This window comes from Salvia hispanica, unplaced genomic scaffold (assembly GCF_023119035.1).
Source record: "Salvia hispanica cultivar TCC Black 2014 unplaced genomic scaffold, UniMelb_Shisp_WGS_1.0 HiC_scaffold_974, whole genome shotgun sequence".
Lineage (NCBI taxonomy): Eukaryota > Viridiplantae > Streptophyta > Magnoliopsida > Lamiales > Lamiaceae > Salvia > Salvia hispanica.
This window is the reverse complement of record NW_025952770.1, coordinates 9,955-24,991: the sequence shown is the minus strand read 5'-3', so window position 1 is coordinate 24,991 and position 15,037 is coordinate 9,955. Positions and strand designations below refer to the sequence as shown.

General features: G+C 35.5%; 2 protein-coding genes across 3 annotated transcripts; both read right to left on the bottom strand.

The window, feature by feature from the left end:
- Window positions 1-2,789: 2,789 nt before the first annotated feature.
- On the bottom strand, window positions 2,790-6,410 carry LOC125200451 (ubiquitin fusion degradation protein 1 homolog). 2 transcript variants are annotated; one of them, XM_048098099.1, is made up of 10 exons: window positions 6,269-6,410; window positions 6,059-6,113; window positions 4,896-4,973; window positions 4,652-4,676; window positions 4,509-4,541; window positions 4,296-4,417; window positions 4,087-4,217; window positions 3,633-3,856; window positions 3,146-3,396; window positions 2,790-3,057 (listed from the first exon to the last, which is right to left on the bottom strand). In XM_048098099.1, exons 2-10 carry the CDS (start codon window positions 6,059-6,061, stop codon window positions 2,965-2,967), a joined length of 960 nt encoding a protein of 319 aa, XP_047954056.1. In that variant the 5' UTR covers window positions 6,062-6,113; window positions 6,269-6,410; the 3' UTR covers window positions 2,790-2,964. The 2 variants fall into 2 exon arrangements, with proteins under 2 accessions (XP_047954056.1, XP_047954057.1); XM_048098100.1 differs by lacking the exon at window positions 6,269-6,410 and adding an exon at window positions 6,201-6,218.
- Window positions 6,411-10,826: 4,416 nt separating this feature from the next.
- LOC125200450 (arginine decarboxylase-like) lies at window positions 10,827-13,775 on the bottom strand. The gene has a single exon (XM_048098098.1). The coding sequence runs from the start codon at window positions 13,270-13,272 to the stop codon at window positions 11,113-11,115; it is 2,160 nt and encodes a 719-aa protein (XP_047954055.1). The 5' UTR covers window positions 13,273-13,775; the 3' UTR covers window positions 10,827-11,112.
- Window positions 13,776-15,037: the final 1,262 nt, after the last annotated feature.

Here is a 15,037-nt window from a genome sequence, read left to right as displayed (position 1 = left end):
GTACATCCTATTTTTTTAGTACTCCTACTTCCTCCCTCCGCAATACTCACTCCATCTGTGAATAGAAATTTCATTTTTTCATTTTAATTCGTCCGCGAATAAAAGTCTCGGTTTATAATTACTATAAATGGTTAAGAGGTCACACATTCCTCTAACTCAATCCACTCACATTTCATTTAAAACTAGTACTCTATATACAAGTAGGACTAATATTACACCAACTTTCTTCCATCCACTTTTTTTTAACATTTATTAAAACTCGTGCTGGAAAAAAAATGAGACTCTTATTTGAGGACAGAGAGTATACTTGTCACAAGTTGACCCGATTTGAGCTTTAAGAAATGTATAAAAGAGTAGGTAGTGGGATGTGAGTTCTACTTTTATCTATTATTTTTATAAAAGAAATATGAATGAACTAATATAGTGAAATGTATAGTCCATTAACAAAAGTAGTAAAATAAATGTGACAAATATTGATGGACAAACCGAATAAAAAACTCGTCTCAAGTAATAACGGATAAATAAAGTATCATCCAATTAATTAATATCATTAAATCAATTTCCTTGTGTACTCAACATGTTAACTCAAAAAACACGAAACATAATTAAAAATTAGATATAAGAGTAGAAAAATTAAGAGCAAATAGTCATTCACATCCAACTATTATATAATTAAATCATTTCTCAAATTATAAATTACAAAATTAACCACATGTAAATATACTTCTACTTTTGGTATGTCATCTAGCTAATTGATGGTTATGAAGATGATTTCCTTGTGTACTTACATATTAACTCAAAAATCATAAAATGGAATTAAATTAGATATATAATAGTTAAAATATATTTCTCCAATCGCATAATAGGAGTCACTCTTGTTGTAGACATGAGTTTTAAGAAATATAAAAAATAATGGGTTGGAAAAGTTAATGAAATATGTGACCCACCTTTTTACATTTTAAATTATAAAATAATCCATTTATATATATACTTAGTTTATTACTCCACTATTATCCAATCAAATTGATTATTATCATTAAGCAATTTTCTTATGTACTCCACATATTGACTCACAATCTCAAAACATTAACATGTTAGTAAAAAATAAATAAACTTTAAATAGCCATTTATATCCAACTATTTATTATACTACTAAAATGTTTTTTAAGTTATACTAAATTATAAGATTGACCATAGCCTTATATACTTTATTAGTAAATATCACCAACAATTTGATCATTAAGTGATTGTGCAATGGACATGTTGACTTAAAAATCAAGAAACATAATTAAATTTGTTACACGTATAATTGTGAAAGAAAAGTGCTTAATCATTATAATTATATAATTTTATTATATAATTCACATTTTGATAAGGAAAATATTAGTCCTTATTTAAATTTGTTTTAATATATTAAGTTAGAGGATTTTATTGTTATTATATTAAAGATTTACCTTAATGATTTATTTTATTAAAGATAACGAAAAGAAAACAAGGTGTTGGAGAGTTACACAAATGACAAAGAAAAAACTGAAATAAACTACAAAATGATTAAATAATTAAGTTAGTAAAAAATTACTATTTCATAATTACATATAATAGTTTAATTATTTAGTGTGTTAATTAATATACTACTCTTATCATATTAATTCATAATCTAAATTAATGATTTTTTCTTAAAATGATAGTGTTTAAAATCTTCAAAATTAATATATTAAGAATAAATTATACTATAAAATTAAATCATATGAATAAAACTATTATGTCTATACGATTTATATAAATTTGTTCTCTCTCTTAATTAAATAACATTAATTTATGGTCATTTCAAAATAAACTACTACTACACGCTGTGTGTTAATTCAATTTCCAATGTGGAGCGACTAAATACTAGCATTAATTAATGTTGCTTTAGTTCAAAATTTGAAATAAATTGATCCCCTCTCATCCGGTGAAAATGAAATGGAGTGAAATTAAGTAAAGGATATATTGGTAATTTTCATTTATCCACTAATTATAACTAATATTTTATCTTATAACTAGTCATTCAATTTATTAATTTGAACTTGTGTGGGTGGCCATAATGTGGCCATTTAGCATCACTCTTTCAATTAATAGAGATATTTGAAGAATTTTTCTAAATTATATTAGTTCGTGAATAATTTTATCATATGCACGATAGCACTGGATACGTCGTTTCAGTGGTACAAATTTTATTTTAATGTGAAAATTGAGCTTTCAATTTTAAATCCGACCTAATTGAATTTGTTTTCTAAATTTAACCTGGGTCAACAGTTGTAGTAAGTAAGATTTGGAAAAGAACTTATCAGATATACTATTATAGAAAATATTTGATCTGAGCAAAAAATTATTAATATAGAAAACAAAAGTATCGAATTGTAAATTTGGTTGGTGGAAGTATAACATTTTTATTATAAGAAGTCTAGTTCAAGTCTATAAGAATATGATGGCATAACTAGTTTTGGCTCAGTCAACTTTACTTATTGAAAAACGGAAACCATTATATTCGACTGAAATTGCGATTCATAATTAACTGAAACCAATTTGAATATGTAGGCAAAGTACGGCAGTTGCCGATAATAAGCTTGACCCAGCTTCTTTGAAAACGAAGCGGCCCTTTTCCTAGGAAGCATTGTTCAAGAACTTCACCACTATTTAATTAAAATATCAATAAAAATAATCACACGAATTAATTGACCTATTTATTTGTGCTCCTGGCACTATCACCAATTCAGAGACCACAAACAACCCAACATAAATTCCATGTATAAAAGCTATCAAAAGAATTCTGTATTTTCTTGTGTCAAAAGAAGACTAAACCACTGTTCAACTCCTTCGACCGGGACAATGTTTTGTTCCAATTCTTTTCCAGCAAGTTCTAAACCAACACAGATTCCATGACAAATCAAGAGTTATAACTTACAGGTGCAGATAAATATAATATCAACCCCTCAAAGAGTATTTCTTCCCACTAAAGGCTTGGAACTTCGGATCATCACTCTTCGGAGGCTCCGCCTTAGCATCTTTTGAAGCATCCTGTAATGCAGAAGCATATGATTCAGACGCATGCAGGCATACAAAAGGTTCATTTGATAGGATTCAGAAAAGGAAAGTTGAGTGAAACCTTTGGGGCATCTTTTGTGCGGTTAGCATTTGACCCAAATACGAGCTTCCCTTGAGTTGGGGCTTTGGCAGTATGTGAGCTGGAACTAGAGGCGGTACCTGTTCCTCCAGCCGAAGCATTGGCACGCCTGTCTTGGGGCACAGATGACGACACTGGTGGAGATCCCGTTTTTAAAACTTTCCCATCCAAGCGTCTTCCAACGCCAGTAAATGGATTGAATTTTGGTTCAGACTCCTCGGGAGGTTCCTGACCTGTATGCACACCATTCCAATAAGTAGGTGTTTGATGGTAAAAAAAAGAGGTACAAAAATTACCCCGTGGATTTCTCACTAAAGAAACACAACTATGAGATGCCACAGTAGAGAACTAAGTCAATGTTATCTACCAAACATCATAATCATGTTCACTCAAAGAACTTAACTACTGGATCCAACCCAACCACAAACAGAACATAGGTCTCTATGAAAATAATTCACAGAGATTTTACCTTCTGCTGGTGCTTTGCCTGTCGAAACGGGGGCAGAAGGTCTTTCTGGTTCCTTGTAATCAAGAGGAGGAGCAAAGTCCACTTCACAATCAGTCTCGATAATGCTTATCGCATGAGATGGCTTTGCCTCAATGATATCAATGTAATACTTTTTATTATTATAAGCCACCATGATACTATCCCCAGTGCTCAAGCACGAAAAGTTCCTCAGTGTTGTCTCCAAGCTGTATAAAATAGAATTAAACTGTACTCAGCATTCAGAATAATGCTCTTCAAATAATAATTAGGTAGCAAATCTCTACTGGAAGCACTCATGCTCTGAAATCTGCCGAATGAACTTACTTCTTTGAAGTATGAGCTTTCTAAGAATGTTCATGATAAATGTCTCAGATATACTTGCACAAGCCAAGTAGGCATTTAAGGATGAGAAAGCTAAACAGTAATCTACACTTACATAGCTTTTGGATTGGAAATATCCAAGAAATCCTTTGTGTGTGGTTGCAATTTTACGTATGTACCCTTTGGAAGAGTTACATTTTTCACTCGCACAAAGTCTCCCTCTTGTAGCAATAGATTCTCCATCATCTAATGCGACACAATAAGTAACAGTGTCAATCTGAAGCTGAAATCACATACCACTAACAAGCATCAAGTAGCACCTACCCAGTAAGGCATATAGATCATGCCTTCTTCAGCAATGAACTCCAGAACCCCACAGTGTGAAACGCGCTCAGTAGCAGCATTCCGGAGCTCAAATAACATAGGGTAATCAATGTGAAGGGAGGCTGTAGCAAAAATTAGCAAAGATTAGATCAAAGTCAATCAATGGAATACGAAAAGAATAATGAACTAGGGCATGTAGCTAAAGTTCCTTACCAAGACGGTCAAGAGCTGATGGCGGCATTATAACTGTAAAAGAATAGAGTTAGGAACAAACAAATAAATAAAAAGAAAAACATCTGCTGTGAACATTTTCATAAATTGCCAGCATATCTAAAAGATAGGTAAGCTGATCATACCTTTATCACCATTTTCTATCTGTGCCTGCAGGTATTGAAAAGAAGCAATAAATTAGATCAACTTGATTAAAACAAAATGTTCAGGAGCCATATAAAATATACTGCTAAGTGCTAACTGAAACACACACAGACTTTTCATTCACAAAAGGTACTTTTAAGACATGCACACCCACCATGCAATAATCACAATGGGATGGTAATCAGATTAATTAATAAAACGAGATGCGAAAGAAAATAGTCAAACCTTGTCTATGAAAGACGCAGGGTAACACCGGTATGTTTGTTCAAATGATGTTCCATGGTATCCATACCCGTCAAAAAACTGAAACACAAAACTCAGAACAATAAATATCAAACGAATAAAGACTAGAGTGATACTTCTATAGAAAACTCCCAATACAAGATTGATGAACACCAATGAGTAGATACTGTGCTAAATGAATTAACTACTATGTCTTTTTTATGCTCTCGAATGCGATTGGTAGTGTATATCTAAAACTTTCATAGGCAGCACAGCTAATCCATCACCCAACTCACAGCCAAGAATTTAATCATCTATTCATGTTGACATATCAACCTAACTCCACCAAATTTTATTGCATATGACAATAAAATATGCCAAACGTTGTGACAAGCATAAGGTATTATCCCTATACTTTTATGCCAGCTAGGTATGACTCTGACAGGATCATCCGTGTTAAATTCCTCCAAGAAAAATCTATGAGCACTAAGATCAGATCCATGAGCTAAAAGAAAAGCAAGCAAAGAATAGCATCTACTAATACATTCGACAACTCAAACACCTTATTACAGCAGATACGAGAAGTCAATATATATAGGAACAAACCAGCAGTAGGAAGGTGCACGAATAAATGTTTCACTTTTTTCTACTATAAAAAAAAATCAAGATTATAGTTCCCTGGTCCCAATGTATTCAAGTTATTGCAATCGATTCAGGATTTCCAAGTTGAAAGCCATTAACTCTAAATTAGTCATGATCCCATTGTGCAATATTAAGTTAATATTTTCATTATAATAAACAGCTCAAACTGAGAGATCACAACATAGTATGACACAAGCACTTTGTGTGAGGCACGAATCATTGTCTCACAACAAACAGGGCAGGAAAAGTCAATGTTTTCCTATAAACCCACTATACTTCAGAGCTCAAATCGAATCATCAAACTGCGAAAAAGGCATGAGATAGAATAGAACAAGCACTTCGTATGAGGTGCGAACCATTATCTCACAGGAACCAGAGGAAACCAATGATTTTCCTTAAATTTGGCAAAGAAGATCACAGTCCAACAACAACTTAAATTTTCACCGAAAACACAAACACAGAACTATTATGATCAAAATTTACATGAAAAATAAAGGAAATTCGCATCCAAAACAAAAAATTACCATATTTATGATGATCTAGGTTAAATTAAGCACGCGCTTAAACGTCTGGATTCGCCTGTGACAGAAGAAAAAAAAGGGGGAAACGATCAATCAGAATCGGCAATAGAAAATCAATCAGAAATTCAATGGATAGCAGAATTACAAACAGCAAATTTTTGGTGTGTTAGGATCTGCAACAGAATAAAATTGAAATTGAATGGATTGACGCACTTTTGAGGCACAAAAACGAAGATTCGCAGTGTGTAGTTGGAAGAAATTGAAGGCACGTAAAGTGAAGAGGAATTGAACGGAGGAGAGGGGAGAAGGAAGGCTAAGATGCTTCTGGTATCATTCTGCTTCTTGTGCACGCTACTTTTATAGGTTGGATTCGTGCGCATCTGTTCAGGCCCAATTAAATTTATAAAGCCCAATTCGCCCCATTTTTTCTGAATAAATAGTTCATAAATACTACTCCTGCTCCGGACTCATTGAGTATACACCTTAAACCGTTAAAATATTAAATACAGTAGTAGTAATATTTAATAGTGGAGAAATATCATGTAATTATTTGAGTATAAACCATAAACCACTAAAATAATAAATATAGTAGTAATATTAATCAGTACGAAAACATATTTCTTTACAAAAGTTGGATGACTTATTGATTATTTTTAAAATATATTCATGTAGGCTTAGTTTCGTAAATTGATAAACAGAATATCATTGGTTAAATTGATACAGTCTTTAATTCTAAAAATAGCCAAAAAAGTCTACCAAATTTGAATTTATTTGCAATCATCATTTGATTTGGTAACCAGCAAAATTACACGTGGATATTACCACTAATAAATTAAAGTAGTAAACAATGTGGAACGACATCGTTCTATTAGAATTTAAGAATTACTATTAATTTACAAATACATATAAATCTTTGTATAATGGCAATGTTTACAATTTTATTAGGTAAATATTGTCCAATATGTACTACTAGTAAAATGACTTCGTGATTCTCATGAAACTTGTATTGAAACCTAATCAGTTAAACTAAATTGTAAACTTAGGTGGCGTTCGGTTGTCATAACTAATTATCATGAGACTATTCATCTAGGATTAAGTTGTAGAATTATTTTAGTTGGAGGGGGAGGCTATGACTAATTATCATCAGACTATCCATCTAGGATTAAGTTGAGGAGATCAATCTTATAAACTAAACATGATACATATTTAATCATGAGATTTAGTTTTGCCAACTGAACACCCCAAATATTTATGGAGTTGGATGTACCGAGTATGAATTATGATCCTTTCACTATGGGAATTTTCTAGAAATATCACCACTCTTCATGTGGATTGCATTAACATCTTAAATTAAGAATGTTGAAACATATATTTATACTACAGTACTTTAATTTAAAAGTTGATCAGCTAAAAAAACAATGTGCATTAGAATTTTAATGTGTAATTAGTAAGATAAAAGAGTACGTGAAAAGAAAAATTAATTGAAAGATTGTTAATGAAGGAAAGAAAAGTTTTCTTATTTGGGTCAATGTCACACGCGATGTTGACATTTAGGTCAACATCATGTAGTTTTATAAGAGTAATTGGCCAAAATGTTTTACTATATTCCTCCCGTTCTATAAAAATAAATATTATTTTCATTTTAGTCTGTCCCATAAAAATAATGCACTTTAATTTTGGTAATTTATTTTCTATATAATGAGGTGAGTCCTATTCCACTACTCGAATAACTTTTTCTTTTCATCTCTCTCTTAATTTATCGATTATGATTTAAAACATGTGTAATCTCAAATGTCTCTATTTTTATACTCCCTCCGACCCACAAGAATATGCATAACATCTTTTTTTTTCTCTAATAAAGTGAAAACCATCATCCACTAACAATATTTCAAATACTTTTTATTTTTATCTCGTTTTACTTTAGCAATTGTATATTAAAATCTATGTCCACCCAAGAGTGCATACTCTTGTTGGACTTGAGGGAGTATTATAGTTGATCTTTGGATAATGGCTTTTATTTGCCACAACAAGTCCGAACTCGTTCGGTCGTCGAATTTAATTATTTCAAAATTATTTAGTGGAGAATTTAAACAATAATATACTCCACTTACTTAAAAGAGTAAACGAAATTAAAAAAGAGCCTCGATCAATATCCCAAAAAGTCCATTAATACTTGAATAAGAGCATCCGCAATGGTGCTTAGGCCAGCAATAGGTCAGCCATTCTCTCCCCTGCCACGTCAGCAACACTAAAAAATCTACCTGCCACATCAGATTTAGGTAGTAGTAGGCTAGCCGCAATAAAAATAATTCAAAATATACTACATTTACGGAATTAAAATTACGATTAAAATACGGAATTAAATTTACGAGACATATATGGGAAAATTCATTAATTTTATTTAAATAAAAAAAAGTACATTAACTAAAAATCATAAAAATAACATAATAAAAAAAAATCCGGGCTTCCACACACGAGCCACCTTGAATTTGTTGTTGTCCATAGCTAGATGTTGCTCTTGTACAGAAAATTAGAGATAGAGAAAATCGCGTTTATATAGTTTTTCAAAAATTAAAAAAAAGAATAAAATTTTTTTTTAAAAAAAAAAGAATTAAAAAAATTAAAAAAAAGAATTAAAAAAAAAAAAAAATCGGCGCTGGCCGATCGGGCCGCCACAATGGCGGCCCGGCGCGATCGGCCAGCGCCCGATACGCCGATCGGCTCGCGATTTCGCGCTGGCCGACTCCAATGGTTCGGCTAGCCGATCGGCCAGCGCGACGAATCGGCTAGCCGGTCGCTAGCCGCCCATTGCGGATGCTCTAATGTGAATCATGAATTCGAATTTCACCTTCCAATATCCAATTCAAATCTAAACTCTCTTGATCAATCCTATTAAACAAAATCTAGTTCACAAGAATGGCTAGTTGGATCGAATTAGAACGATGCCCAAAATCAAATGTTAGCACGTACCCGTTTATATTTTTTATTTTTTGAATCTCTTTTCTGATTGAGGTCATATTAGAAAACAAATAAAATGACTATTATAGAAACTTGGTATATGGATTAAAAGTTGGTAATCAAATTTTTCATTGCCATTGATGCACATGGGTAATAGTCTGGACAAGATAGAAGCAGCCCGGGGTTTTTTGGTATCCACAAAGAAGTGGAGATTGCTAACTGTGGTACGTTTTGCTTGTCACATGGAATAGTATTTTACGTGTTTGTTTTTGTTTGAAAACGGTTGAGTGGTTGTGGTGGTGTGCCGGTGGCTTTTTCTTGCGCCCGTCTTTGCTGATCCGATGCTTCATTGCGATTAGTTTTAACTCGTAATCTGTGGTTTTCATTTCCAGGTTTTGCGTAGAGTAGACTTGGTTGTTGCTTCTCTTGTGTCTTTTTGTATTGCTTGTTGTGTTTGTTCTTTTGAGAGACTTCTTCCCAAAAAAGGTTTAGTCTGAGCATTTTTGTTTTCATAAAAAAAGTCTAACTTCTGAATAAAAGAACCTGCAGTCATAGTTTCATGTCTTCTAACATGGGGATAGGAAAAAAAGAAACAGAGAAGATCAATTTATATACTTCTTCTCCATAAAAGATAAGTACTGTGTGGATAAAATACAGATTATATACACATCAAGAAAACACATCAAAATTGGATGAAATTTTGACTTCACCAAGTTGTCAACACATTTATGTATGGCACATAATGTATAATACAACTCATCCAAGTATCTACATTCTAATGGGGCCATATTATTGCAAAAAGCACAATGCTTATCTTCAAGCTTACCACCACATCTACAGCTTCATCCAACTCCCAACAGCCACAGATGGCCAGTCACATATATCAATAACTCATAACAAGTGGCCACGGCATGCCGGTTTAATTAGGACAAGCTTAGCCCAACAAGTTGGATATCAGTTCTTACAAGAATAGATCCTAATTCGACTAGACAGAATATATTGTGACTAAGGTGGATACAGTTTCAATACATCATCATCAAAAGAATTCCATGTCCAAAGTCTTATCATAGTTTCAGGCTCAGTAACCAAGACTATTGGATAACCATAAGAAATGCTTATACTCAACAATAAAACTAGAGTCCCTTATCAAGAATACAGCACACATCAGTTCTGGTGAGAAAAGATATGACAGACATAAGAATCTGAGAATACTACACAAACAACAAATATGCAACTCCTAAACTTGTGACCTCTCAAAGCCTGAGATAAAGCATATTTCAAAAGCTAGCTAGCCTCTATAACAGCATGCATTAGCAAGTTGCAGCCATCAATTTTGACACCTCACAAAGGGAGAATATAACAGGAAACCGAATAACCACCACCACTACAGACAATAAGATTATTAAAAATCTAAACATATGAATGCTGTATTTCATAAGCTCTCCATTCATAGAAAATAGTCGTATCTTGTTTTTTGGAACATCACTTTAATTGAAATACTACTACTAGTAATGTGAGCCTCTTTCTCCACTTAAAATAAACTTAGAATATAGAACATAGAGCCAATCAAGACAAAGTCAGCATACCCCACATAGGAACACAAGTGTATGCAAGCAAATAAGGGCCACTAATTCTGTACTAGCAGTCTAGTAATAAAAATTGCAAGGACCAGCAAAAGCATATAAATACCTTTGGCAAAGCGGCCACCAATTTTTGTCTTTAACTGACCGCTTAATTTGAAATCTTCAAACTTCCATTCAAGTCCAAGAACCCAATCAAGAATAGAAATGAAAGATATCAACATCAAACAATATTCTTGAAACATAGTCGATTAAGATAGCAATGAAAATCAACAATTACATAGAACAAGCTGGGAATTTTGAGCTCCCTACTACCCAACACAGCATGCTAAAGACTCAAATTTCCTGCTTCATACATCCTCGTTCATCATCACCAATTCAAAAAAGAGAAATGAACACCTTAGTAATAAAGAGGAACCAACCTGATCCCAACTAAGAAGTTAATAACACCACCCCAACCACAAACTAGAACAAACAGGGAGATGTAAACTGACATTTATTTAACTAAAAACATGCAACTCAAGCAATGCAATAAGACCACTGCTCGTCCTCAGCACCAACAGCATCGCCAGACGATGCAAAGCTCTCATCACTGCAATAGTAGTACCCGCCATTGCCAGCCCCGGCAGCAGTCAGGCTGCAAGAGGCGGCGCTGGCCAAGTAAGGCATGTTATTGAAAGAGCAAGCTAGGCCATTAGCCAGCGCCAAGCTGCTGCTGCCACCATCATCGGCAAACTCCTCAATCCGATGCTTCAGAGTCTGGAACATAAGCTCAGGCTCATACTGCATCACTCGTAGCACATCTCCACAAGTCGGGCCTGGCACAGCACGCGTCACAGCAAAGCCGTGGGGGCTGTTGCTCTGCGACACGCGTACAACACTTGGGCCACCAAACAGGTTGTGAACACCACCCAGCGCCTCTTCATAAGCACCACCCAAGAACATCCCTAGATAATAAGCCGCCCGATCACCATTCCCACTGCCGTTCGCATCCAATTTGTGCAGAGGCAAGCTTGATTCTCCACCAATGAACTTGTCAATCTTCCCATCACTGTCGCAGGTCAGGTCGGACAGAATCCCTCTAACTACAGGCTTCTCATCCAGCCTGTGGATAGGAATCAGAGGGAACAACTGGCCAAAGCCCCAAAAATCAGGAATTGAGGTAAAAACAGACAGATTCATATGGTATGTCCGAACAGGGTCATCAGAAAGACCAATAGCTTTCGACACCAATTCACAAAAGCCATCAACCTCAGCAAGCTGTTCCATATTCAAAGACCCTTCTTTGAACTGCTCAACACACCTCTGTTTCAGCTGCTCTGCATAAAGCAAACAATTCTCATATTCACCACGAACACCAGCTGCACACAAATTTCGGTAATCAGCACGAGCATCATCAGACAACTGCTCCTCAAAATACTCAATCCCAAGAGGAGACTGGAACTGCGGAGAATCGTGAGAGCTTGCAGAAACAGCTTCAAACACCAAAATTGAGTGGTGGGAGACAATTGCACGGCCGCTTTCACTGCAAATAATCGGATGCTTGATGCCCTTGCGGTCACACACCAACCTCACCGCCCCAACAACGGCAGAAGCATACTCTTCAAGGGTGTAGCTGACAGAAACATCAGAATTGGGAGACTTTGAGCCGTCATAATCGATTCCAAGCCCTCCGCCAATATCAATCACTCTCATACAGGCACCAAGGCGAACCAATTCGCTATAGATCTGCGCAGCTTCACCAACACCATCAGCTAGCAATGCCGTGGACGGGATTTGGGATCCAATATGGAAATGCAGCAGCTGCATACAATCAAGCATTTCGTTCTGCTCCAGTTTCTTAACAACACGGAGAATCTGCGTTGTTGTTAGACCAAATTTCCCTTTCTCACCAGATGTAGAACCAAAATGACCAGAATGCTTAGTCCTCAGCTTAGCCCGGAGCCCAATCACAGGCCGAACACCGAGTTTCTTGCTCACATCGATCACAATATCAAGCTCTTCCTCTTGCTCAAGCACAATAACAGTATTCAGATGCAGCTTCCTCGCAAGCAATGCCAGAGCTATGTACTCGACATCCTTAAATCCGTTGCACACCAACAGCGCCTCAGGGCTTCCGTTACAGAGGGAGCTCATGGCCAGAAGAAGCTCCGGCTTGGAGCCAGCTTCGAGCCCGAAGCGGAAACCGGAGCCAAACTTGACAATATCCTCGACAACAAACTTATCCTGATTGCATTTCACAGGGTAGACGCCCTGGTAATGAGCCTCGTAGCCTTGAGACTGGATCGCGAAATCAAAAGCAGATTGGAGAGATTCAAGGCGATCCTTGAGTATGTCGGGGAAGCGGACAATGAGGGGCAGCTGAAGCCCGAGCCCTCCCGAACTCTTCAGATCGGAGGCCTTCTTAACGACCTTGAAAAGATCGATTTCCTGGTGGGACAGGGTGCTGGCGCCATGGGGACGGACAGAAACGTCGCCATTAGAATTGACCGTGAAGTAGGGCGCGCCCCATCCGTCCACACGGTAGAGCAGCGCCGAGTGGTCGGGCGTCCAGGGTGCCGTGGCGGCGGAGGGGGCAGTCGGTGGAGGCGGAATCTGGGGGAGAGTGCTATCCCAGCTGGCGAATGCGTAGGGAAGAGAGGAAACGGAGGCGTCAACACAGCAAGCGAGGGCAGGCATCTCTAGAAATTTGATTGGGAAATGGAAAAAGGTAAAAAAAGAATCAAAAAATATTTTGAATCGAATTTGATTAGGTTACGGTGGGGAAAATATCGGAAATGAATGAGGTCGTAACAGATAGGGGCTTTAAAACCCGCCGAGGCCGGAGCCCCGGCTACCCCCTCAAAAGAAGCAAAAAGGGATCTGAATCACAAAACGGTGACCGAAGGCACGGTTACACGGCACCGGAATCCCCACGCCTACCCCTCAGAAGAAGCGGAAATTGGGAAAATCAAGCTCGGAAACGAATTCACCGAACCGGAAAACCAAACAAATCTAATTCTCGAAAGCGGATCCCACCATGCAGAATTGGAGGAATTGGATGGAGAGAGGGGTGAGAAAAGGAAGGCGAGAGAGAGAGGGAGAATTGACGGAAACCTAACGGCTGCGGATGAGAGAGAGAAAGGGGGGCTAGGGTTTGAGTGATTGTGTAGATAGAACGTGAATGCTGCGGATGAAGAGTGAGCGAGAATTGCATGAGGGCCGATGCATAATTTTATAGTGAAATTTGCAGAGGATGGGAGGCGGGGCCCACTACTTGACCTAATTTCTTTTTTCTTTTTCTTTTTTGCTCGCCGCTTTTCGACGTCATACATTACATTCTAATTTTTAAAGAATAATCTCCTAACTTTCAATAAATTTATTTTGTTTTTAACTATATTTATATTTGCATTATTCCTTCATCCTAAATTAATCTGGATATAATAAATTCCTAACTTTCTTATCTTTTTTATTTTATTTTTTCTCATATTTTATTATATTTATTAATCTATAAACCTAAAAGAAACTCTCTATTTAAAAGCGAAAAGAATATTATTTTTATAATTTTTTTATTCTGTTTATATAAATAATTAATATTTTAATCCTAACTTCATTTAAGATAAATTTTAATTTTAACAATTTAATTTCAAAGCTTGCTAAATGCTAACCAAAACGATGCTATTCTTGATTGATATTATATGTTATTGTGATTGAGTGTTAACTGTTAAGTAAATCATCATGTTATGCCAGAGAAAAAAAAAATTATTTGATTGCAAAATTAGAGCAGATCAATAATTTTTGAATAATTTAAAGGTAGATTTTAAAGATGTAACGTAAATAAACTTAAAGATAGATTAGTATCATTTTAAGTAATGCAAAAAGGAATTTTTTGAGATATGTATCATACTTTTTATAATAAGCAAATGAGTGAATGGAATATGAAATTATTTAAAATGATTAAGATAATTAATTAATATGTGAATATATAATTATCCACGGTAGAGTAATTGGTTAGTTTCGGAGTAAAATTTTTTGGTTGGGAAATTATAGTAGTAGTATAAATTTTGTGTGGGGGCGATTCTTTTATGGAGGCTAAAACAGCTTCGAGATGCCGCGTGGCGGCAATTTTGTGGGACCTACCTACTCTGGTGCAAGTTCAAAGAGAAAGAAGAATGGCTCTCTCTTACGCAGCTTCCTACCTAACTAGCTATAATTTAAATTAAAATTCAAAATGGAGATTTTTGGGGTATTTAGGACTTTAATTATATTAGTGGAATATTGATTTTGGTTTAAGAAATTTTGTATGCGTTCAAATTTAATAACAGTAAAAAATCTCAGGATCTGCGTTCAAATATGGTTTGAAAAAAATCCTCTAATTTTATGATAATAATTGTACTACTAATGCATTAATTTCATACATGCGCTGCAATGATTTCATTTCTCACAATAATTTTTATATCAACCG

Coding starts and splice junctions, on each gene's coding strand:
- LOC125200451 (XM_048098099.1), bottom strand. Junction 4,542..4,651: donor GATAGAAAATGGTGATAAAG/GTATGATCAGCT, acceptor ATTCTTTTACAG/TTATAATGCCGCCATCAGCT. Junction 3,397..3,632: donor AGGCAAAGCACCAGCAGAAG/GTAAAATCTCTG, acceptor GTGTGCATACAG/GTCAGGAACCTCCCGAGGAG.
- LOC125200450 (XM_048098098.1), bottom strand. CDS start 13,272: ATGCCTGCCCTCGCTTGCTGTGTTGACGCCTCCGTTTCCTCTCTTCCC.